At 43.9% G+C, this 25242-nt stretch overlaps 1 protein-coding gene and 1 long non-coding RNA gene across 2 annotated transcripts; both read right to left on the reverse strand.

The window, feature by feature from the left end:
- Nucleotides 1-7769: 7769 nt before the first annotated feature.
- LOC144578220 (uncharacterized) lies at nucleotides 7770-14010 on the reverse strand. The gene is made up of 3 exons (XR_013523668.1): nucleotides 13845-14010; nucleotides 13399-13476; nucleotides 7770-9916 (listed from the first exon to the last, which is right to left on the reverse strand). It is a non-coding gene; the product is annotated as an uncharacterized LOC144578220 (long non-coding RNA).
- Nucleotides 14011-18478: 4468 nt separating this feature from the next.
- LOC144578228 (uncharacterized) lies at nucleotides 18479-22003 on the reverse strand. Its single transcript, XM_078341976.1, has 4 exons — nucleotides 21961-22003; nucleotides 20785-21245; nucleotides 19871-19953; nucleotides 18479-19766 (listed from the first exon to the last, which is right to left on the reverse strand). Exons 1-4 carry the CDS (start codon nucleotides 22001-22003, stop codon nucleotides 19610-19612), a joined length of 744 nt encoding a protein of 247 aa, XP_078198102.1. The 3' UTR covers nucleotides 18479-19609.
- Nucleotides 22004-25242: the final 3239 nt, after the last annotated feature.

A 25242-nucleotide genomic window follows, 5' to 3' on the forward strand; every position in this document is an offset into this window, starting at 1 on the left:
GTTGGCTTTAAGCAAAGCACTGATTTAGTCACATATGCATTTTATTGTACTATGGATATTGAATAAAAGGCCACGGAGGTGAAACGAAGGGCACAAGAACCAGGTAAGAGGGCACTGCTCTATGCTAAATGGGAAAAAATCTTCAAGGAGGTGATAACTATGAGAACTAAAGGACAAGATAGAATTCAGCAGTAAAATGGTGTTATAAAGACAGGGTTGACGTGGAGTGAGAAAGAGAAGGGCAGAATTTAAGAAGCTTCTAGGACCCTGGCTTGAGAAATTGAGTGAGCTGTCTTGGCCTTCATAGATGCTGGCAGCATAGAAAGAGATTTTAATCTATTGTCAGGGAGACAATAAATTAATCTGGAAATTGCAGTAAGCAATCTGTGGCACAGCCAGGTACAGATGTGTTTTCTTTGTTATTTATAAATCTAAACAAATGCGTTTATTTTCTGAAAACTTATGCTTTGGAGAAAATAATAAAGATATATTAAAAGCATCTATGAATCATAAGTACTTTTTAATCTTTTTTGTGGAAATGTATGACAACATTTTCTACACTATCAAAACACTAATGTGATTTTAACTGCCTCAATTTTACTCAACAGACATTTATTATGAACTTCCTACGTGATATGGAACATGCTAGGGCAGTAGAGAGGCAGAGGTGATTAAGAAATAGTCTTTTCCCCCAAAGCATGTACTCTTGTGAGTAATGTAAGGATTACAAAAAGTGACTAAGCATTCTACATATTCAGAGGTGCTAAGGAATCACAAAAGGACAGGGCCTGGGAGGTCCCAGGTGAGCCCGGGCTCCCCTCTGGCCAAGCAAAGATGAGGATGCAATTTTCTGAGCATTTAGGCTCTACATGCTGAAATCCGGAAGTACGTAATAAAGAAATTTCAAGCTTAGATCCCAAGATTCTTTCAGAAGGAAGCCTGGCATGCCAAGTGGGGTGAGCTATGAGTGGGTTTGTTTAGAAAGCCATCCATCTGGGAGGCTTGTTCTCACAATCTGGCATCAAAGTCCCCTTACTCTGATGTTTAAAGAGTTTGCATCTGTGTTCTTAGCCTTCACAGGTATTTTAGTAGAAGTTTCAGAAAGGCTGCTTTAAAACTACTATGTTTTGGCCAGGCACTGGGTGGCTCACACCTGTAATCCCAGCACTTTGGGAGGCTGAGGTGGGCAGATCACCTGAGGTTGGGAGTTTGAGACCAGCCTGACCAACATGGAGAAACCCCATCTCTACTAAAAATACAAAAAATTAGCTGGATGTGGTGGCACATGCCTGTAAACCCTGCAACTTGGAAGGCTGAGGCAAGAGAATCACTTGAACCTGGGAGATGGAGGTTGCAGTGAGCCGAGATCACACCATTGCACTTTCAGCCTAGGCAACAAGAGCAAAACCCCGTCTCAAAAACAAAACAAAAAAACAAAAACTGTGTTTTACACTGAATACATAATTTTGAATTTTAAGACATTCTGCCCCAGAAACATTTTTCTAAACATAAAGTCAATGCAGAAAACATAAAAGATTAATGCATGTGACTACATTAATATTAAACCTTTTCGTGCTATCAGTTAAAAAGAAAAAAGTGTGGTCAAGTATTTTTTAGAAGCATATTAATACCATTATAAATAGCATATTATTTCAAATCAATAAGAAAGAACTAAATATCCGTTGACAAAATGTCCCAAAGGACATGACTCATGCTTATATTTCCTGTATAGGGAACTGGATGAATAATAGGGTCACAAACTGAGGTGAAGAACACACAAAGGAACAAGACTTGCAGAAGGAAATGATAAATTCACCTTTGTTCTAGGTCGAAGGTACAAATGTGAAATTCTTCAACTATATATAAATTCTTAACTGGAATCCATGAAGTCCCAAAAAGGATGAGAGCTCTGTGAAGATGAGATGAATCAGAGAAATTGTATAAACTTGGAACAATAGAACAGAGACAAAACACTAGCGTTTAAAGGGCCAGAAAGAATTTGGGAGCCTTTAAAGAAACAAGAAGCAGAGACCAGAGCAGGTCAAGGAGAGGCTGAGAGAGCAAGGTCATGGTTATGGAGACAACAGCCAGATGCTCAGCGGGTAGGGATGGGCTCTAATTTACTGTGTCAAACTTGCTAAATTATATAAAGAGGTTTATTCTCAGCCAAACATGAGTGACCAAAGCCTGAGGCTTAGTCTCAAGAAGTCCTGAGAACATGTGTCCAAAGTGGTTTGGCTACAGCTCAGTTTTATCAGTTTTAGGGAGACACAATACATTAATCAATACAAGAAGGTATACATTGGTTCGCTCAAGAAAGGTGGGACAACTTGAACCAGGGGGCTTCCAGGTCAGAGGTGGATTCTAAGATTTTCTGATTGGCAATTGGTTGAAAGAGTTAAGTTATTATCTAAACACCCGGAATCAATAGGAAGGTGTGTTGGGATTAAGATAAGGGGTTTTAGAGACAAAATTCTTATTATATAGATGAAGCCTTCAGGTAGCAGGCTTCAGAGAGAATCATGGTAAATGTCTCTGACCAGACTTAAGAAGGTGCCAGACTCTTAGTCTTTCCTGGACCAGGGAAAGACCTGGAAAGGGAAGAGGCTTCTCTATAGAATGTAGATATTCCCCACAAGAGACGGCTTTGCAGGGCCATTTCAAAATATATCAAAGAAATCTATTTTGGGGTAAAACACACTTTTCTTTCAGGACCTGCCATCTGTCATGAGGTGCTATACTAGAGTCAGGTTGGACTTTGGTCTCTCATTGCTACAAAGAGTCTGTTTTGTCAGCCTTAAGATCTCTGTTATAATATGAATGCTGATCAGTTGTGCCTGGATTCCAAAGGGGGTGGGAGTATAATGAGGCCTGTCTCACCTCCCTATCTATCCATCATGGCCTGGGCTAGTTTTTCAGGGTGACTTTGGGGGGCCCTTGGCCAAGGGGAGAAATCCATTCAGTTGGTCGGGGTTGGGTTGGGGGCCATTGAAGCGTGGAAGAATCTGTGTAAGGAAGGCCTGACAATGCCCAAGAGACTTGAAGTTTGGAATTCCTCAGTGACCCTCACAGGTTCAATCCCAGTGAGACAACATGACCTTGATGCAATATCATGAGGCAATTTAAAAGAAAAAAACCTCCACGCGATGGTGTATGCAAAGTGGGATTTCCAATAGATATAGGGAAATGGCCTGGGGTGATATAGCATGCAATGCTTATGATTACTATAACAGAACTTGAGAGAATTTTGTTCCTTTACATTTTCTCTATTTTAATAAATTTCATGAAATATACAATTTTATTTTTTGAGACCAAGTTTCACTCTTGTTGCCCAAGCTGGAGTGCAATGGTGCAATCTCAGCTCACTGCAACCTCCACCTCCCAGGTTCAAGTGATTCACCTGCCTCAGCTTCCCAAGTAGCTGGGATTACAGGTGTCCGCCACTACACCCAGCTACTTTTTGTATTTTTAGTAGAGACAGGGTTTTGCCATGTTGGCAAGGCTGGTCTTGAACTCCTGACCTCAGGTGATCCACCCACCTCAGCCTCCCAAAGTGCTGGGATTACAGGAGTGAGCCACCGAGCCCAGCCTAACATATGAAATATTTTCAAAACTGTAAGATATTATACCAAGAGAGGAAAATGAACAGCACCACTCTTCTGAACTCAATCACTGGAAAACCTAACCAACAAAAGAAGACAATAAATAGCCAGGAATCAAGAAAAATAGAAATGTGCATTGCCTACATTAAAACATTAAACATCTTACTAAAAATAAAAACAGCTTGAATACGAGAAAATGTAATAAATAATTAAATAATATTGAGTCGAGGAACCAATAAAAGTTATTATGAAACTGGAGTATTTGTGTTTAACATGATGTCATATCCTAAAAAGAAAAATAATTGGGATACATTAAAGAAGATTAGCAAAACAATGACAATTATTGCAATTAGGCGAGGGGCACATAGAATTTCAATTCATGATTCTCTCTACCTCTATTATGAAATTTCCCTATGCAGAAAGGAAATCAAAAACAATCTACTAATGTGCAAGAAGAAGAAACTAAGACCCTTACAATCAATCTCTTGGACATTCAAAGTAAATACGTAACTATAAGTAAACATTATTAAAAGTAACAAAGAACTTGCAGAAACAAAAAATCCTGAGGTGACTGGGAAGAGGTAAATAATAAATGTTAAAGCATAAAAAATGAAAAGACAACAGACCCAAACACCAAGATAGGTCAATAAGTCCAAGAACTGGCTCTTTACAAAATAGAGAAACCTCTGGAAAATGTCTCAAAATAAAAAGGAAACATTTACAACAATTCAAATATTTTGCACCTAAGAATATCAGACATTTTCATTTAGTTTCACTGGATATTACCAGCACAAGGGAAAAAAACAATAATCTATAAAACTGAAGTAATCACTTTCATCAAGCGATTATTATTTCCCTTCCTTTCATCTCTCAGTAAACATGCAGAACGTATTAATCAGTCTGCTCATAGATTTCATAAAAAGTGGCTCATTATCTGTTCTATTAATAGTTGCCAGGTTTTTTACATCAAGAGTTGGTTACTCAGAATGATTAATATTTACATATGTTGGTTTCTCCCAGTTGAAACCAGGATTGGAATAATAAATGGGGAGAATGTATATGGAAAAGCTCATGGAGATGGTCATTCTTTTGTCAATAGTGTCCAAGAATGTTTCTGATTCTCATGCAAGCCATGCCATTCGGAATCCTTTCAAACATATTTTTCATTAAAACAATTTCCCAGCTCACGCCTATAATTCCAGCACTTTGGGAGGCCAAGGCGGGTGGATTATGAGGTCAAGAGATCAAGACCATCCTGGTCAACATGGTTAAACCCCATCTCTACTGAAAATACAAAAATTAGCTGGGTGTGGTGGCGCGTGCCTGTGGTCCCTGTTACTCAGGAGGCTGAGGCAGGAGAATTGCTTGAACCCAGGAGGAGGTTGCAGTGAGCCGAGATCGTGCCACTGCACTCCAGCCTGGCTAACAAGAGTGAAACTCAGTCTCAAAAAAAAAAAAAAAAATTTTCCTTTCCTCTTTCCTTTAAAACTATCAACCTAATTTTTCTCAAGCTACATTTAATTTTGTAAACTGATGCAACAAATTCTGCAGTTTACATAAGATCTATTTCTTCTTTCTTTTTATCGTTATTGATCTATCTCCCTGAATACTGCTGGAAGCATTATGTAATCATTATTAAGAAAATAAAGTCCATAATTTTACAGTTATTAAAGTACTCCACCCACCATCAAGGATCTGCCTAGACTATTAAATATTTCAGCTTCCTGCCCCACTCCAAAATAACCATAAATCAAAAAACAAAACAAAAAATAACAAGGTGGGAACTGCATTCCTTCTGTGGCTTCATCTCTAATTAGCAGATAAAAAGAAGTTACCATTTTAACAGAGATGATTATAATGGTTTTTATCACGTTACAGAAATACTTTAAATTGCTTTTCATAGTGATGTGGCTGATGCGTAATGGCATTAAAGAAATATAGTGGGGAGGTGTTGATTTGTTTAATTTTGTTTGTGCATGACTTCTCTTCATATGCTGACCTGAAAATAAGCAGTAAGTACCACAAGTGACTAGGGCAGCAGAGTTTGCTATTCTGAAATAGCCCAACTCTTCCTAAGACACTCTTGTTTTTCTCTTCAACTTCCGTGGTACCTGAAACAGATGGAGGAAGAGCCCAGAGTTATCCTCAATCCCTAGACTGAAATCCATGAACATCCTCGAGTGTTGCAATTGTGAAGCCATGCATCTGTGGAGAAAAAAAAAGAAAGAAAGAAACTTCTATCTGAAAAATGTGAGCCCCTTTAAATTATGAGGCCCAGCAAGGCATTGAAATCAAACAGCGGTCACATCACTCCCCTGGAGCTGAATCATTACCTCTTGAAGCCACATGCTATGTGGGCTCTACACTGACCAAAGAACCATCAGATGCAGCATGCGGGACACGGCAACACATACCCTGTAGTGCAACAACAGAGAGCCGATCACTAATCAACGTCAACTCTGTAAGCCTGTGAGAATTCCTGTCAATCAACTCTGCATCAGCCCACCCCCTTGTCCCCTTTTGCCTTTAAAAACCTGCTTGCAACTGAGGCTGACATAGCTCATGTCCAAGGCACCTTGAGTCTGAGTCTTCCAGGCAGCTGTCCTCGCTTTGGCTCAGGTAAACTCTGAATTATCTTTCGTGCCTCAGCCTCTTCCTTTTAGGTCAACATATCCATCATGAAACTAAGGGAATTAGAACAATTTCTCGTGTGACTGGAACCTGCAGAAGAAGAAATGTGCTTAGTTAGATCGAGACTAGTCTTCCGTTGCTTTGGATATAATATGCCTAGAACCAGCTGTGCTTTAGGTATTTTGGAGGCAGGGCTGGAGTGAGAAGATGTGGAAACCTGGTTTGATTGCTGTCTGTGATCTATTTCTTTCTTTTCTCCTCTTTCTGCTCCTGGGGACACAAGAGGTTTGATTCCAGAAGCCTTTCTACCAGATTCTTTGCCCTTATCTGATCACCACCAGAATTGGGCTCTTCCTTTCTCTAGCAAGGTTTCTCAGTTTTAGCACTATGACCTTTAGGGCCAGATGGCCTTTGTGTGGGGGCGGTCCGTGCATTGTCCTTACCAGTGTTGCTGGGGGACATGATTATCCCTGTTTGCAAACTGCTGCTCTACACTTCATCCACTGTGTGAATCTTCTCTCACTTTTCTCATTTTCTCTGTTCTGCAATATATTTAATCACTTCCAGTATGTTAATAATACCTGCAACTCTAATCAAGAATAAGGAAAATCAAAGCAATCTTCTGATGGATGCCTGGAGCAAAGAGCAAAAGGAACCAGGTATGATCAAAATCCTAGAGAAAGCCAAGGAGTATTGGAATCAAAATTTCCAGCTATTGGAGAGTGAGGACTAGCACTTTTGTTAACAAAACCATCACGCCTGTAATCCCAGCACTTTGGGAGGCTGAGGTGGGTGGATCACCAGGTCAAGAGATCGAGACCATCCTGGTCAACTTGGTGAAACGCCGTCTCTACTAAAAATACAAAAATTAGCTGGGTGTGGTGGCGTGTGCCTGTATTCCCAGCTACTCGGGAGGCTGAGGCAGGAGAATCGCTTGAATCCGGGAGGCAGAAGTTGCAGTGAGCCGAGATCGTGCCACTGCACTCCAGCTTGGCTACAGAGTGAGACTCCGTCTCAAAAGAAAAACAGAAAACACAAAACAAAACCAAAGAGTTTTTATTATCTACTAGGTACAAGGCCAAATGCAATTCTGTCATGAACAAGAAAAAAAAAAACCCTCACAATTTATTTTCTTAAAGATTCATTTTTATAGCTGGTTGTGGATAAGAGTTTTCTGGGAATGATTAAATCAGACCTGATATCATAGCCATTTTGAAGTCAATTAAAGTTCTAAAAATATAAACCAAGTAGGGAGAGACATAAGTAATATGACTATACAATTAATACTTATTTCAATTTATTTTATTTTATTTTTTTTATTGCATTTTACGTTTTGGGCACACGTGAAGAACATGGAAGATTGTTGCATAGGTACACATGGCAGTGTGATGTGCTGCCTTCCTCCCCTTCAGCTATATCTGGCATTTCTCCATATGTTATCTCTCCCCAACTCCCCACCCCCCACTGTCCCTCCCCTATTTCCCCCCAACAGACCCCAGTGTGTGATACTCCCCTCCCTGTGTTCATGTGTTCTCATTTTTCAGCACCCACCTATGAGTGAGAACATGCGGTGTTTGGTTTTCTGCTCTTGTGTCAATTTGCTGAGAATGATGGTTTCCAGGTTCATCCATGTCCCTACAAAGGACAGGAACTCATCGTTTTTTATGGCTACATAGTATTCCATGGTGTATATGTGCTACGTTTTCCCTGTCCAGTCTATCATCGATGGGCATTTGGGTTGATTCCAGGTCTTTGCTATTGTAAACAGTGCTGCAATGAACATTCATGTGCATGTGTCCTTATAGTAGAACGATTTATAATCTTTGGATATATACACAGTAATGGGATTGCTGGGTCAAATGGAATTTCTATTTCTAGGTCCTGGAGGAATTGCCACACTGTCTTCCACAATGGTTGAACTAAGTTACACTCCCACCAACAGTGTAAAAGTGTTCCTATTTCTCCACATCCTCTCCAGCATCTGTTGTCTCCAGATTTTGTAATGATCGCCGTTCTAACTGGCGTGAGATGGTAGGTCAATGTAGTTTTGATTTGCATTTCTCTAATGACTAGTGATGATAAGCATTTTTTCATATGTTTCTTGGCCTCATGTATGTCTTCTTTGTAAAGTGTCTGTTCATGTCCTTTACCCACTTTTGAATGGGCTTGGTTTTTTCTTGTGAATCTGTTTTAGTTCTTTGTAGTTATTTCAATTTTTTATCATTCATGTCTAATTATTTATTGCAAAATAATTTCTTTTGCATGTTTCAGATTAACTTTTTTGGTAATGTAATGAATTTTAATACAAATGTACTTTATCTCCACAGTTTATACCCCACTATATTATGCATGTTTCAGATTAACTTTTTTGGCAATGTAATGAATTTTAATTCAAATGTACTTTATCCTCACAGTTCATGCCCCACGATACAGGTGATAAGGCTTGAAGTGATTAAACAGAAATACACTAAGATGCTACCTCTCTCTATCTCTCTTTAAAATGCACATGCATTACCTGGGAATCTTGTTCACAATTATGATTCTGCAAGTCTGGGGTGGATTCTGAGGTTCCACATTTCTTTTCTTGTTTTTTTTTGAGATGGAGTCTTGACCTGTCACCCAGGCTAGAGTGCAGTGGCACAATCTCAACTCACTGCAACTTCTGCCTCCGGGGTTCGAGCAGTTCTCTTGCCTCAGCCTCCCAAGTAGCTGGAACTACAGGCACCCACCACCGTGCCCAGTGAATTTTTGTATTTTTTAGTAGAGATGGGGTTTCATCATGTTGGCCAGGCTGTTCTCAAACTCCTGATCTTGAGATTCATCTGGCTCAGCCTCCAAAAGTGCTGAGATTACAGGTGAGATTACAGCTATAAGCCACTGCACTCAGCCTTTTTTTTTTTTTTTTTTTTTAAGAGATGGTGTCTTGCTCTGTCATCTAGGCTGGAGTGCAGTGGCACAATCAAAGCTTACTGCAGCTTCAAACTCCTAGGCACAAGTGATCTTCCTGCTTCAGCCTCCAGGGGCTACACTACAGGCATGTATTCCCAAACCTGGCTAATTTTCTAAAATTATTTTGTGTAGAGATGGAGTCTCACAATGTTACCCATACTAATTTTGAACTGTAGGCATCAAGTGATCCTCCTGCCTTGGCCTCCCACAGTGGCGGGATGACGGGCAGGAGCTACAGTGCTGGCCTCAAGATCCTGCATTTCTAAGGAGCCCCCAGGCAATGCAACAGTGTTGGTTCAAGCCGACTCTGTGACTAGCAAGGTCCTCATCTCCTTTGACCTGAGCATCCCATGATGGTTTGCAGGAGTTGCGGTGCTGCCTGAGTTTTGAGGAAAGGGAGCATTCATTTTTAGATTCAGATTTCATATATCAAAACACCCTTTTCAGCAAAAGATGTTGAATATTCCTCCCTCAGGGCAGGAAACACAAAGAGAAGGAAGCTTCCAGAGCTGAAGATCACGACGAAGGAAAGCCAGTCCTGCTGGGATGGGAGCACCTGAGTGCTACTGGTCAGGGAAGCCTCCTTGTGGGTAAGATGCAAAGCCTCCATGCTCTGTGCTCCAGGTTAGAATAAGGGATATGAGGCCAAAGGCTATCACTCCAGCTGAAGCCAGATCAGAATACTAAGGCTTCCCAGGAGACTCAAGCTCCACCAGCAAGCAATCTCTGCACACCTGCTGAGTGCAAAGGAACGGAGGAAAGGTATTAAGAGCCACTATCTGTTTTTCAGATTTTACCTTATGCAACCAAACACAGTAACGATATGGCTCATATTCCAGGTGCAAATGTTTTCCATAAATACCGTTTTCACCAAGTTCCAAGATAAGTAGCTATAGTAACTATATCAAACATAAAATAAAATTACCTAAGATGTCCAATAATATAATAATAATTATATGTAACATATGCGAAATATATATGTAATAATACCTGGATTATGTAGGTCTGTTCTTATCTGTTAAAAGTCAGAATTTGGCATTCAAAGTAGGTAGAACCTCTTAAACCCCTCTTAAATAACTTCCGTTTTAATTTGGCTCTTGTTTTGCTAAGAATTCTCGATGATGCTTTCAACACATTCTAAAAAGACAAAAATTAATCTTATTCCTGAATGTCCATAACTTATTTTTCCAAGTTGCTGTTTGTTACTAGCATGAAGCAAAGTGACTATAACCTAAAAATGTGTCCGGTTAATTCTGGTGTGATTTTAATATAATTAGATAATTATCGACATATTTTCTCCTAGGGTTCTTACCTGCATTTACATTTCTGAAGCTAGGCAAAGGCGCATGTGTGTTTGTATGTAGACCATGAATATAGGAAGTAGGGCTGGAAAGGGTGGACAGAGGCATTCAAACAGGCGTCTAGAACATGCAGTTTCACTAGAATGCACGGTTTCCAGTTGTTTCTTCAAAGCAGAAAGAGTCTGAGGTTGAATTTCCTAGAGAGAGGTGGACTGGGAGGGCAATCCTGGCCCCTGGTCTGCCTGCCAGTTCCCTGAGCTGGGACACCGACGGCTCCCAGTGTCCCTCCCTTGGGCCTCCATTCCCTGTTCTGTAGATTAAGGGCATTTGACAAGATAATTCCTAAAGTGTCTCTCAAATCTATGAATCTACAACTTTAATACTTTTAGTATTGAAGAAAATGTGCATGATAATGTGTCCTCTCTGCACAGCAGCTAGAATAGGACATTATTAAATAATAAAATGTCCGTTTTCAACTGCATGGGTGTAATTTTTTAAAATGCGTTTTGAGACAAGAAGATTGCTCTAAGCTTTCACAGATGTTAACATTTTTTTAAATTTTCTTTTCTCACACGGTGCCAGTAGGAATAATTCATTCCTGAACTTTTCATGTCAGCATCTATCTGTGGCCTTATTTCAAAATGCCACATTATCAGCACAAAGATACAAGATTCTTGAACATGAAACACTAACAATGAAACAAAATTGATAGTGAAAGAAAATGAAGACAACAAATGTAAAGTTCAAATTTCTATTACTTTGATTTTTTTAAAAGTGCCTAAATGTTTATTAAAAAATTGAATTTTTAGGAATGTAAACCATCCTTTCATTAATTTCTTTTAACTCTTCTGTCATATCGTTGTTACTGACAGAGTATTGACAATACAATAAAATATTAAAATGCCAGGTGCGGTAACTCACTCCTGTAATCCCAGCACTTTGGGAGGCTGAGGAGGGTGGATCATCTGAGGTCAGGAGTTCAAGACCATCCTGGCCAACATGGAGAAATCCCCGTCTCTACTAAAAATATAAAAATTAGCTAGGCCTGGTGGCAGGTGCCTGTATCCCAGTTACTTCAGAGGCTGAGACAGGAGAATAGCTCGAATCTGAGAGGTGGAGGTTGCAGTGAACCAAGATTGCACCATTGCACTCCAGCCTGGGCAACAGGCTGTCTGTCTCAAAAGAAAAAAAAATTTATGACATTAGAAGCTGAAACAGTGCCTGCTTTAACACCACACTCCAACCAACTTCACATACTGGTACATTCCCATCTTCCTCTGCACACTGTGTCATGCTGTCAACACCCCACATACCAGGCTGCACGCTGTTTCATTCACTATCTGCAGGACTGAGAACATTGCGTGGAGTTCCTATCAAGTTGCTGTTGCAATCATATTCAACAAATCAGGACACGCCCACCTCTCGTTTGCCTGGTTTGATCTTTGAAGGAATTGAAAATCCACAAGGGTCTAAACTTGTCAGGTATTTTAGTGGGAAATGGGCAGTTCCCCTTAAACAGCTGACCTGGAACTCCCACTGCCGCAAAGAGTGAAATCTCTCTGCAGTCTTTTTTTTTTTAGACGAAGTTTCACTCTTGTTACCCAGGCTGGAGTGCAATGGTGCAATCTCGGCTCACCGCAACCTCCACCTCCTCGGTTCAGGCAATTCTCCTGCCTCAGCCTCCGGAGTAGCTGGGATTACACGCACGCACCACCATGCCCCAGCTAATTTTTTTTGTATTTTTAGTAGAGACGGGGTTTCACCATATTGACCAGGATGGTCTTGATCTCTTGACCTCGTGATCCACCCGCCTCAGCCTCCCAAAGTGCTGGGACTACAGGCATGAGCCACCGCGCCCGGCCTCTGCACTCTTAAACGTTGCATTCATTCAACCCTAGAGAAAGGCCAGCTTGTCATCCACTGTGAACTCATTCTTATGAGGGGACTCTTATTTATAGCCACAGACTCAGTGTGATTCCCTATTTTAAATAAACTAGTGGGACTTCGTGTTTTTCACCGTCTTTAGCTTTAGCCCTTAAGGACTTCATGAAGCTCCTAAGTAATGTAGGCAGCTGTGTTGATTTTAGTTGAACTAGCATGCATTTTCCACATTTAGAAATAAGTATTACACAATGAAGGATAAGAAGTAAAGGACAATAATGTAGCCTTTGATGCTTATATAAATTTTATGGAAAACAGCTGGTTCCAATGAGAATATTTCTGCCATCACCACAAACTCAATTTTTACTTCAACTATATAATTAAACCAGGCTTGAGAATAACTAAAAAACAATACTGCTAACTGTTGGCTTTAAATTACCATTTGTCTGCCTAAATCATGATGAATACAGTCATTAGGAATGGCATTATTGATTATTAAATGTCAGAATGAATACACTAATGAAGTTATAGGGACAAATGTCTCTGATTATTGTGACCAGTTTGGCCACAGTCCTGAGTCTAAAAATTTTTAAACTCTAAAAATGCAAAAGAAAGTATCCATGGCTGTATCAATTATAATAAAAATTTGGCCAGGCGAGGTGGCTCATGCCCATAATCCCATTACATTGGGAGGCCAAGGCAGGACGATCACTTGAGGCCAGGAATTCAGGACTAGACTGGGCAAAATAGTAGAACTCGGCCTCTACAAAAAGTTTAAAAACATTAGCTGGGTATGGACGTGGACATCTGTAGTCCTAGCTGCTCAGCAGGCTGAGGCAGGAGGATTGCTTTAGACCAGGTTCCAGTGAGATATAATCACATCTCTGCACTTCAACCTATGCAGCCTGATGAGACCCTGTCTCAAAAAAAAAAAAACAAAAAAACAAAAAAAAAACATAACTGTTATTTTGTTCAAAATATAAGCATTCATAATACTGCAACTTGTCCTTCAAATCCAGTCGTTATGAACTTACCGTGTGTCTGCAGCAGTCAGATGCTGAGCACGCTTGAGTGAACAAGAGACAAAAGACTCCTCCCCTTCTGGCTGGGGACTGAAACGAAGAAGTAAGTGAGCTAGCAAATCATTACAGAAGGTGACAGCGACTGTGAGTCAGACAGACTGTGCTGTGATCGAACACTGGGTGGGAAGGGGGAACGTAGACTAGAGACTCTGGATCAGGATTTGGTTCCAGGCAGAGGTTTCCAGTATGCAACCATGCTGAGTCAGAGGACGCGGAAATCCGGCCCTATGGGGCCGGCGCTTCACAGCCGGGAAGATGGACGGTGTGCGGGAGCTGGAGAACGGTGGGCTGTAGGTGGCACAGGGCCTGGTCTGCCGGGCCGCAGCATCCCAGCTACTCCTTCCAATGTTTCGGGGCAAAACTCTAGCAGATGTTTTTTTCCCCTTTCTATTGCTTACCAGGTACTTATCAGTATAGCCTGTCAACTCGACTTTGAAAGCAGATCCTTTTTCTCAACCCAAGTCTCCCTTATAATGTCCATTGTGCAAGTCCAGATGATCTTTTAGAAACATGAATCAGATCCTTCTTTCCTGCTTCCAACTTTTCCATGACTTCCTGTCACACGCGGAAAGGAGGCTGAACTTCCGTCCTGGCTCTTTGTGCCCTTCAAGATCTGCAGTGCACCTCCTGCGTCTCCCCTTACCCCTCCACTTCCACCTCCAGCCTCTAGGGGGCTTGCCAAGTTTTGTCTCCTCCAGGGCATTTACTCTAGTTGTTTTGTCTTCCTGAACTTCTTTCTCAGCTCCTTGCACAGCTGATTCCTTCTTATTTCATTCAAATGTCAAGCTGATGTCATTTGAATGTCCTCTGCCCAGTGGCCGTGCATGACTGTCAGACTAAACAGCCAAATAGTACTGTCCTTGTTTCTCCACGGGACTTGAATCCTTTGCCTAGCACTTGTGCTGATATTTTGATAGTACTTGCTGATTGACCGCCTTCTCCATAGTGCTCCAGCCACACACCATTCAACCTAGAATGCAGTTCTGTGAAAGAAGGAATAATAAATGTGCTGTTCACTAATGTATCCCCACACCTGGGACTGTGCTGGACACACAGTGGTTCTCAACAATTTTTGCCAAATGAATCAAAGGCTGTCATGGATAAACTCATCATGAAATAGAAGCGAGAGAGAAAGGGAAAGAGGGAGGGGTGGTGGTGATAGTGCACGGTTGGCAGGGCCAGAAAGACCACCAAGCAGTCAAGCAGCTCCTACATGGCAGCAGCTACCACAGCCGCTGGATCAGCGGGCCGAATTTCTACAAGGGGATTTAGACCCTTTGTTGTCCCCAAAGCATAGGCAGCATGAGCTTCATGCTTGCATCGGGGCCCCGTTCTCCTTGAGTCCCGTGGGTATGCTGTGGCCCGGGAGAATGCTATGCCCACAGGGAGTCTGTGTCAAAGCCAAGGAACTCCAAGGGCAGGAGATCCTGGTGTTCTGTGGGGCGTGCTGGCAAACTTGGTCCTCTTTCTCCCTGGAAGAGACAGTGTCTTTATTACCCTGGGATTTCTTCAAGGAGAGATGTTTCCAAATCTCTGCAGAGGGAGTCGTTTTCTTTCAATTGCCGAGAGTGTCTGCTATGCAAACATCCTGTATCATCCATTGACGACGATCTCAGTGTCCTTTGTTCAGGAGACTACAAACCATGTCCAGACGTGGAGAACCAGTTCATAACAAAAGGATCCTGTGGCCTTATTTGGGGCAGAGCTCCTAGGGGACAGAGCATTTCAAGACATATTTGGGAAACCCGAGAGTGGAGCTGCCTTCACCCAGTTACCCCAGGGAACTGTACTAGGAAGGCATAAAACCCCAGGAAATTTTGAGTTGCACAGTGTTTGAGGAACTATGGAACCAAAGACAGCTTTGCAAGTGTTTTCCTGGAATGGCAACCGACTGAGGTTATGACATCATTCCCATGCGCTTACATTGCAAGGAGTGGAATATCCAGCAAACTGGGAGACATAGGAGGACAAGAACAGATGCTGCTTCAGTAACGACGTAAAGGGACCAGTTCCCAAGGGCCAGAGGGGGATGTTCAACCCACAGGACGATTGAAGGAGGGAGAGATGCAACTCCCCAGTGGCTCACACTACGAAAGGTCCCTAGGAGATTCCAGAGGGGATGTCTTGTCTTGAATCACTTTCAGGACGAATAAGGAATTTAACCACTTGTATTTTGAAAGTCTGTTACTGGGAGACACCATCTCTGGAGCCAGGCTGGGAGGCTATGGTGAGGGAGCCAGCTTTATGGGGTTGTCAGAACAGCCACCGTGGAACCACAGCTCTGGGGCTGTCACCTTGTCCTGTCAGGTTAGCTCCCACTGTTCACATCTACCCCTCGGTAGTTTACTTTTTATTACATATCACGAAAGTATCCACATGGAATGCGTTGAAACTAAAGTTGAAAGGAGAAAAATAACAGGTTCTTCACCGCAGATAGCTTGAACAGCAGTGGTCTCGAGCAGCCCTATCCATCAGAACATCTGGCGAGGATGGAGCCAGACTACTCCTGCAGCCACCAGTAGGTCACTCTAGCTGCCTGTGGCTACTGAGCACCTGGAGTGTGGCAGTTCTAATTCAGGATCTGAATATCTCATTGAACTTTAATTAAGTTAAAGTAGGCATGTGGCCAGTGGCTGCAGTACTGGACACTGCAGGTCTAGAATGCAGGCATTAGCCTGGGCCGCTCAAAGCTCTTGTGACCTTACCATAAAATGAGGATGAAAGTCAAATCAATCATGTAGGGGCTTTTGAGGCTTAATGAACTGATCCATGTTAGGGGCTTAGCACCTCTGGGGCACACAGCTGGCAATCAGTAGGTATTGGAGGATGGAAAAAATGGGTATGACAACATAGGTGGCAATCACAGAGACAGAGCACCAGGGGTTCTGAGGACAGGTTTGGACACGTGTGTGACTAGCTACTAGATAAGAAAAAGGAAGGGACGTGCAGCATGGGGCCAGAGCATGGGTAACAATGGGTGGGGAGACCCTGCTTGTGGCTCTATGTGAGAGTACAGGCCTATGAGGGATGATGCCTCAGACCCTAATGGCCTTGAAAAGGAGGGTAGATACTCAGCACTGGGTGCGGGGTGGGGGTTGGGGGTCCAGAGATGCCCAGGCAGTTGGGGCAGCTGCTCCCTTGGGTGATGCACAGTGCAAATGGCAGGGGCAATGCTCTCTGCAGCTGTGTTCAGCTCCTTCTCCCCAATTCAAAACACAGGCATTCTGGACACTTCTATCAAACAATCTGAATCAAGGCAACTGTTTGCCGAAATCATCTGAATGTTTATATCAAAAATAGTTTCTCGACATGTATGTATCAATCTAGGTCCAATCAGTAGATGCAAACCACAACACAATTTAAACAAGAGAAATAAGGAATACGATGCTATTTCTTAAGAAACAGGACAAGAGAGTCACTATGGAGACGGAAAGAGCTCTACAGGGCACCAGAACTGTGGGTGAGCACCTGAGAAAGGACACAGCTAGAGGGGCTTAGACCTCTGAAGAAAGTATGACTGTGCCTCATGGATAGTGGAGAATCTTGCTGGGTTTCCCAGGCCACAGCTGGCCCATGGTGGCTGAACAAGTAAAAACATCCCTCTGTGGCACCGGCAAACTGAGGCCAACAGGAAGGCTGAGAGCTCAGGGCACACTACAGGTGTGAGGCCAAAAACCCATCATGTCTATGTCATCGTCCATGTCAAGAGAGCCGCAGGAAACACACCTGCAAAACACAGGCAAGGGGAGTCTGGCAGGTGGTGTGCAGGGTGGGTCTGGACCGTCCTCTGCAGGGACCCAGTGCCCCTCTGCACACAGCTTAGGTCAGAGCAGCTGCGGGCCCCTGCATGGACAAAGGGCCAGCCTGTCGGATGGCTAACCTTAAGGAGCTTCAGTGCGCCTGTGTGTGGGGCTAAGGAGAGGGTGCAAAGAGCAGGACCTGGGCAGAGGCACAGTCCTCTGCTGTCTGCCATCCCCGACTCTGCTAGTGCTGTCCAAATCAGGAGCTGTAGAAAGCACAGCAGCCACGTGCTGGAGAGAGCTGCCTGCACCCTGCATGCACCTGACACTGGAGAGACCACACTGGCTGAGCAGTAAAGAAAAATGCACGCTCTCCAGGAGCATGGCAGATGCAGTGAGAGCCAGGAAGGAAAAGCCCCACTATCTGTAGTGTCCCTCCAACACATTCTACTGACAATCCTTAACATCAGATCAGTGGCGAAAACAAAACAAAACAAAAAAACTGTAAAAGAGGCTCATCTGCATCTTTACAGATTAGGCAATGAGAATGAATTTGGAATGAGAGTCAGGAAACTGATAAATGGCAAAACATCCCTATGCCAGACACCCACAAGCCCCACTCTTCCATGGCACTCACAAAACGTTCCCTGGGGCCTTATCTGTGTTCTAGGAAAACCATTGTTTTCAAGGAAAGGAGGGTTTCTTGGCAAATGATCTTTCTATGGGTAAAAATAGCAGTGCAGTCATCACATTGTCATTAGTAAGTTCTCGATAGAGCAGACTAGGCGAAAGCTGTGCATCCAATAAGACGCTTGCACTTACAAATGGTTCACTGCCTGGGAGCTGGGTTCAGAAGTGTGATAGATCCAGCATCTCCCAATGCCACAGTCCACCCTGTAGGACTAAATGTCCTATACCCTAGAGTTTTATGACTCTTCCTGTATGATCTAAGAAGTGGGTATAAGTTTTGGTAGTAGTTTGGAAAATACTGCAAAATCTTTGAAATAAAAAAAACTAAGGAGTTTATAAAACACTGCCATGTATATTTATGTGTATTCTTACTTATTTTCTTTTTCACCTAAATAACGAAAATAAATAATCACATTTTCTGAAAAGTAAAGGGAACTCAGTAAATAAATACATAGCTTTGCTATCGTGACATATTCAATATTTTAGAATAAAAATGTACTATGAATATTCATAGAAGTTATTATTCTTGGATCTTCAGCAACATTAAACATGTAATATAATTATAGCTCCGTTTCCTCTTCTAATATCTATCCCTCCTTCATTTCTAAATCATCTTTTCCATGTTTTCCTCTTCAGTCATTTAAGTCGGACAGTAAGCTTGTTTTCAGCTAGCTGTAATTAAAATATTATCTATGAGCACTTTCAAGCCAGCTTGTCATCATCAAAGGAAAGATGAGGCAATTTTGGAGAAAACTCGGTGACACATCAAATCATTTAGATGAATGCTTTAATTTCACTATTTTTCTTCAACTAACTTTAAAATATGTGGGTGATTATTTTATATAGGGATTCGCATGGTGCAAAAATCAACAGAACTCCAAATGAGGCACTGAGAGGAGACAGAGAGGGGGCCCCTGAAGGGGGCTCTTCTGCCCTGAGTGGTCCCTGACCTCCGCAGAGGCCAGGCAGACAAGCATCCTGCCTTCCACCACCGCTTTCCAGAAGAGAAGACTAATGATGAACAGGTAAACAGCCAATGCCTAACTTCAGGGAGAGGTTAGTTATGGATAAAATCAAAGGACAAGGAGGGAAAGGTAAGAGAAGGTGGCTGGAATGGGCTGGGGAGGGAGGAGTTCCCACCAGGGAGAGCCTGGCGTTCTAGCCTGGGGAGGAATCCTGGGGGAGGGGAGAGGATGGAGGAGGGGCGGGGAGCCCAGGAAGGCAGGGGTGGTGTCCTGCTCCTGCCAATTTCAGCTGTGTTTCACGGCTCCGGCAGCGTAGCTCTAAACGCTCTAAAGGAATGTGCCCTCCTGGCCTGTGTCCATCCTTCTAGAACACGCTTTGGTTCCTCGATTTGGGAAGGTCTGACTCCAACAGTCCAAGACTGCCTCCAGATCCCTTAAAGATCACTTCAGTTTTCTGTCCCAAGCAGCAGGAGGGAAGAGGGAGGGGAAAGAGTGGAAGGAGTGGGCAGCAATGTGTGCAGTTTGGCCCTGCAGCCGAGTTGCTGCAGCCATAACCTCCCTGCTCGGAGGCGGGGGCGGCGAGGAGCCAGGAACAGCTCCTGCCGCGGCGCGAGCCTTCACTGCTCTCCTGCGTCGGCCCCTGACCCTGGCAGGCCTATCTCAGCGTCTTGCGGGAGCTGGGATGCGCACACTCCTCGAGCCCTCGGGCAATCGGAAGCCAAGGCTTGTTTCCAGAAAGGAGCAATGTGGGTTACCTTGCCCTTAACCTTACGTAATTAATTCAGGAAACGAAGATCCAGGGCCGACAGGACAGCACGGCAGACACGGCAGCGGGGCAGCGGACCGGAGCCACAGCCCTGGGTTCCCAGGTTCTCCACCCAGCAGGGAAGACAGGCTGGCAAAACGATGACATGCGTGGTGCTGGCTGCAAAGGAAGATAACAGATCTTCAGTTGGGATGAGGTTCGGGAATACTTCACTGAGAGGTGCAAAAGCACCAGAGTGGAGTCAAGCTGGGACCCGAACTCACTTGCAGAGTTCCTTATGGGGAGGAGGTATTCCAGGACTAGAGAACAGTGTTAGCCTTGAAGCAGGAAAAACCTGGACCAGAAACTGGAAGGCAAAGAAGAAGAAGAAAAAGAAAATAAATAAATAAAAGTAAAAATAAAGGCCTGGTGCAGTGGCTCACACTTGTAACCCCAGAACTTAAGGAGGCCGAGGTGGGCGGATCACGAGGTCAGAAGATGGAGACCATCCTGGCCAACATGGTGAAACCCCGTCTCTACTGTAATACAAAAAATAAATTAAAAAATAAAATAAAAAATTAGCCCTGCGCGTGTAGTCCCATCAGCTACTCAAGAGGCTGAGGCAGGGGAATCGCTTGAACCCGGGGGCCAGAGGTTGCAGTGAGCCGAGATCCTACCACTGCACTCCAGCTTGGGCAACAGAGCAAAGCTGTCACAAAACAAAACAAAAACCCTCAGACAGGAGTGAAGACCGGCATGAAGGAAGCAGGAGCCTGCACACTTGAAAAGGTGTATTAGCAGCAGCCCCCGCGAGCCCTGAGGGACCTCCAAGATGCCCTTCACTCTGAGGGCAGCGGGAAGACACTAAAGGGTTAAACAGGTTGGGTTTCTAAAAGGTCACGGACTACACTGTAAGAGGTTGGAAGGGGAGAAAAGCAAACGCAGGAGAGCTAGAGAGCTACAGACGATAATGGGGACGGTGGAAGGAGGGCGGGGAGGGAAGTGACCTCCCAGCGCCGTCGTGGGCCGCAATAGGCAATCGATCTGTGCTGCATGCTGGCCCCCACTGGAGAGGGGACAGTTGTTCCATTCACGAGGAGGACGCAGATCTGAGAGGCCGCGCGCGCTGCCGGGGTCCGCAGAGCCGCGCTGGGCTCCCGTCACCGCCCTCCAGGGGACCGTGGGAAGCGCTCCGCACCTGGAGCGCCCAGCTTTCCCAGGCCGCAGTTGCCTGGCGCAGGCTCCAGGCGCGCATAGGGGCTCCGCGCAGCCCCCTTTGCGGCGGGAACGGAGGCGCAGACAGCCGGGCCTGGGCGCGCGGCCCCAAGGGCTGGGAGGGGGGATCCGCCCGCAGCTCCGCGCTGAGCAACGCCGCCACCTGACATCCCGCGCACCCGCACAGCGGCCCGGGCGTCCTAGCCTCCGCGAGAAAGACTGTGCCTGACCGACGATGACGGTGACCGGCAGCTGGTGAGGAGGCAGCCGAGGAAATCAGACACAGGACGTGCTGGACCTGCAGGCTGCACAGGCCCTCAGACTGCCCCTGTCCCTCCAGGCTCGGACTTGCGGGTCCCCGGGCTGTGTCCCTGCCCTGTGGCCGAGACTGTGACAGTGTTGGCAGCTGCCAGCCAAGTGCACTGACCGGTATACTCAGGCTCACTCCACACACACAAAGGGACCAAATCTCAATAGCTCCACGCAACACTTATTTCTCACTCTTATATCCAGGGCATGTCACGGGACACCCAACAAGTGATTTAGGGACCAGACTCTTTCCCTCTTTGTACCACCTTAAAAATGCGGCCTCCAAGTTCACTGCCTAAAGGAAAAAGGAATAATCAAGGGTGAGAGATTTTGCTGTGGCCTGTGACACAGCTCCACCTAATGTAAAAATGTTAGGGAGCTCAGGTTTCCTGGAAAAGGAAGTGTCTCTGGAGCATTAAGACTTGGCCTGACACTTCCATGCCTCCTAAACAGTGCCCTGTCCATGCAGAGAGCACCCTTGGGCCTCAAAGGGGCAGCCACAGTCCCACCAGTCACTGCCCATGCAAAGGACCCCCAGGCCAAGATTCCTCTTAGGCTGCCACCAATCACCTAGAGGGACAGCGGTTGTTCTCTTCCACCCAGCAAGCAAGCACATTACCTCTGAAACAAACACCACACCACCATTCTAAAACAGAGTGGGAGACACACCCCATGCAGCCCCACAGGACACCTGACTCCACAGGCCGGCATTGACTCTGGGGCTATCCTCTGGGGAAAACTCCATGCTCTGTTTTTCCTGGATCTGCCCTTGTGAGAGTTCTTACTTGCTCACTGGACTTCAGTATCTGAACTGGGTGCTGGGGAAACTTCCCTCTTAGGATCCACATACCCTGGATCTCCCTTGCTGTCTGCTGTAGACTGAATGGTTGCATCCCCCCAAAACTCCTGTGTTGAAATCCTAATCACCAGTGCGACGATATTAGGAGGTGGGGACTTTGGTATGTCATGGGGTCGTCACAGTGGAACCCCCATGAATAGGCTAGTGCCCTTCTTTCAAAGGGGCTTTTGAGGACAGAGTGAGAAGAAGACTGACTGCAATACAGGAAATGGGCTGTTACCAGACATGGAATATGCTGGCACCTTGATCTTGGACTTCCCGCCTCCAGAACTGTGAATAATAAATTTCTGATGTTTCTAAGCCACCCTGTTTATGGAATTCTGTTAGAGGAACCCAACCTAACTAAGACAATGTCTGTGACCCAAACAAAGACTTTTAGATTGATTTTCTGCTTTCCTTGGATTACGTTTATTTTAGATTAAGTTTATGCTTTCTTTGGCAATATAATTTCTTCAAGCTTTTTGAGGCCATTTGATCTATTTGCTTCCAAACAGTTCCACATGGCCGTAACCACACCCAAAACATTTTCATGGACAGCATTTTTAAATTTTCTACTTTTTTTTTTTTACCTTCCCCATACCCCTGCCTAGCTCAGCTTAATAATGAGAGAAAAAATCTTAATATAATCATTGTGATGAGGCTGAGTCACAGTATGGTTTTGTAGCTGAAAGATTTTTTATTTCAATATATTATTGCCTACCGTTTGTGTTTCAAATACAGTTGAAATGTCTAACCCTTCAAGAACCCACATTTCTGGACTTCCTGCTCTTAAGCCAGTCAATTTTCTTCCTGAGTGCTTTCTGTGCTTTCTTTGAATAGCATGCCAACACAGCCAATTATAATCAATCACACTTTGATTATTTTTTTCAACTGCTTTTGCTAGAGTTGCTGAATCATAAGGCTTACAATCTAAATCCACAGATACTGCAGACAGGAGTTTTACTATATATTTCCACTGTAGCTAGAACAGATCATCTTCCTTGCCACCTACCACCTCACTTCAAGTCAATGTCAGACATAGATTTTTGTTGCTACAGTGCCTCCCTTTGAAGTACCAATTTTTGTATCATTCCTGATGGTTCAGTTGTTGTACCAATTCTCAAATTTCAGTGGCTTAACACAATAAATGTTTCTTTCTTCCCCATGTCACAGTCCAATCAGAGTTGGCTGATTCTCCTCCACGCAGTGACTCAGGGATCCAGCCTCCTTCTATCTGGGGCATCCATATTTAACATGCACCTGCTGAGGTCACCACTGAATAAGGAAACATATCTATGTGCCTGACTTGAATGTAGTGACATCATGTCCATCACATGCCACGGGCCAGGACACAGTCGCATGGCCCAACTCACTGCAAGGGTGCCGAAAAGTCATTTGTCTGTGTTTTCAGGAAGAAGAAAAAGACAGTATTAAAAAGGTCCGGCAATCCTAGCTACACTGCTTAAAATAATCACACATGAGTTCCTTTAGTCCCTTTCCTCTAGAAGTTTACATATAATATACAATAAAGCAACAAAAAAAAATTAAGACAGGAATGAGAATGTCGTACTCTTAAGAAGACATTTAAGATTCTACAAAGGTACTTATCTAGAATTCGGGAATAATACTGATAGTGTATATGGGCACTGAAAGCCAGGTGGGGCTTGTTATATTAAGGAATTTTTCTGTTATTTATACACCAAAAACAATCGTAACATGTTTGTCATTCATACAACAACGTTTCCTAAGTGCCTTCTAAATGCTAGGTACCAAGCTAGTAGCTGAGTGGTTTAAAAAAAAAAATTGTTTCAGTACCTGCTCTTGTGATATTTGCATTCTAATACAAGGGGAAATAAACAAGTAATCATCCCTTTGCATAATGATTGATTTGATAAATGAGATGCATATGAAGTGCAGGACAGTGTAAGAAAGCAAAAACAGACCTAGCTTGGGAGTGGAGCTACATTCTAAACATGAAGCCAGGACTTGAAAGGCTAAGTTAGCCAGATGACAACAAGGAAGAGATGTTGAGGTAATTTTTTACTTTTACCATTGGATAGGGGACAGTGCCCACTGAGACCGGAGAAACTGTGTTTTCATGCATTAGCCCTGGATGGGCAGATCAGCAATTCATTTCAGGATACATTGGCTCTAAGGTAACCATGAAGCCTCCTACGAGAGATGTCAAGGAGGCAACAGCCATTGCACAGAGCTTGGTGAGAGCTCTGGAGTGGTGCTGTCACTTTGGAAGGTGTCTTACTGATGATATCTAGTCTGTTTCAAAGATGTTCCTCACCACTCCTTACCCAAATACATCATCCATGGGGAAAACTCCCAGAATCCAGTCACCTGCCGTCATTTGTCCCTGCCCTCTTAGGGCTCTATACCTCTAAGAAGACTTTTTAATTTAATCTAATCTAAGCTAAGCTAAGCTAATCTCATTTTAGAGGCAGAGTCTCACCTTGTGGCCCAGGCTGGAGTGCAGTGGTGTGATCCCAACTCACTGAAACCTCTGCGTCCCTGGTTCAAGCAATTCTTCTGCCTCAGCCTCCCAAGTAGCTGGGATTACAGGCATGTGCCACCATGCCTGGCTAATTTTTTAAATATTTTTGCTAGAGACGGGGTTTCATCATGTTGGCCAGGCTGGTCTTGAACTCCTGACTTCAAGTGATCTGCCCACCTTAGCCTCCCAAAGTGCTGGGATTACAGAAATGAGCCACTACACCAGGCCAGAAGATGAATTTTAAATGGGAGCATTCTCACTGGCAAACCAAAGCTTTTCTTAGATAGTGAGTTATTAACACACAAGTAAGAGAGGTTTCCCATTTGTAAATATCACTGTTCAGACCAAGGGCAGCAGGAAAACTGCCAGAAGCAACCACAACGAGCAGCTGACGGTCCTAAGGAGCCAGGATTCCATCATCACACCAAACACCCAGTAGACGTCAGGGCCAAGGGCCGCTTTCTTCTGTTTCTCTGATGCCTATTTTATCCAGTGCCTGATCTTAAATTCAGCTCTGTATTGTTTTAAACATGTATCTTTGCTTTTAAAATGAATGATCATCATTGGTTCTGAGTATGAATACATTAGTAGGAGTGCATTTATTTTAATTCATTTGACGATGACTTTACTAAAGCTTAAGATTGTGTGTCTCTGAAAACCTCAAAAAATTATTCGAAATGGCTCTTCAGATGAATGCAAATACATGAAAAGAAAACTGGCTGAAGGTCATCATACAAAGAGCCAGCAGTAGCAGCACAATTAAGGCCAGGCAGCTATTCTAATTTTTCAGG

This window comes from Callithrix jacchus, chromosome 11 (assembly GCF_049354715.1).
Source record: "Callithrix jacchus isolate 240 chromosome 11, calJac240_pri, whole genome shotgun sequence".
NCBI lineage: Eukaryota > Metazoa > Chordata > Mammalia > Primates > Cebidae > Callithrix > Callithrix jacchus.

Bases quoted from the DNA above. Each gene is read 5' to 3' on its own strand.
- LOC144578228 (XM_078341976.1), bottom strand. From the start codon at position 22,003: ATGCAACCATTCAGTCTACAGCAGACAGCAAGGGAGATCCAGG. The intron at 21,246-21,960 runs GTATGTGGATCC...GTGTGTGTGGAG, and splicing joins GACAGCAAGGGAGATCCAGG to TGAGCCTGAGTATACCGGTC. The intron at 19,954-20,784 runs GTGCGGAGCGCT...TTTGCCTTCCAG, and splicing joins GGGAAAGCTGGGCGCTCCAG to TTTCTGGTCCAGGTTTTTCC.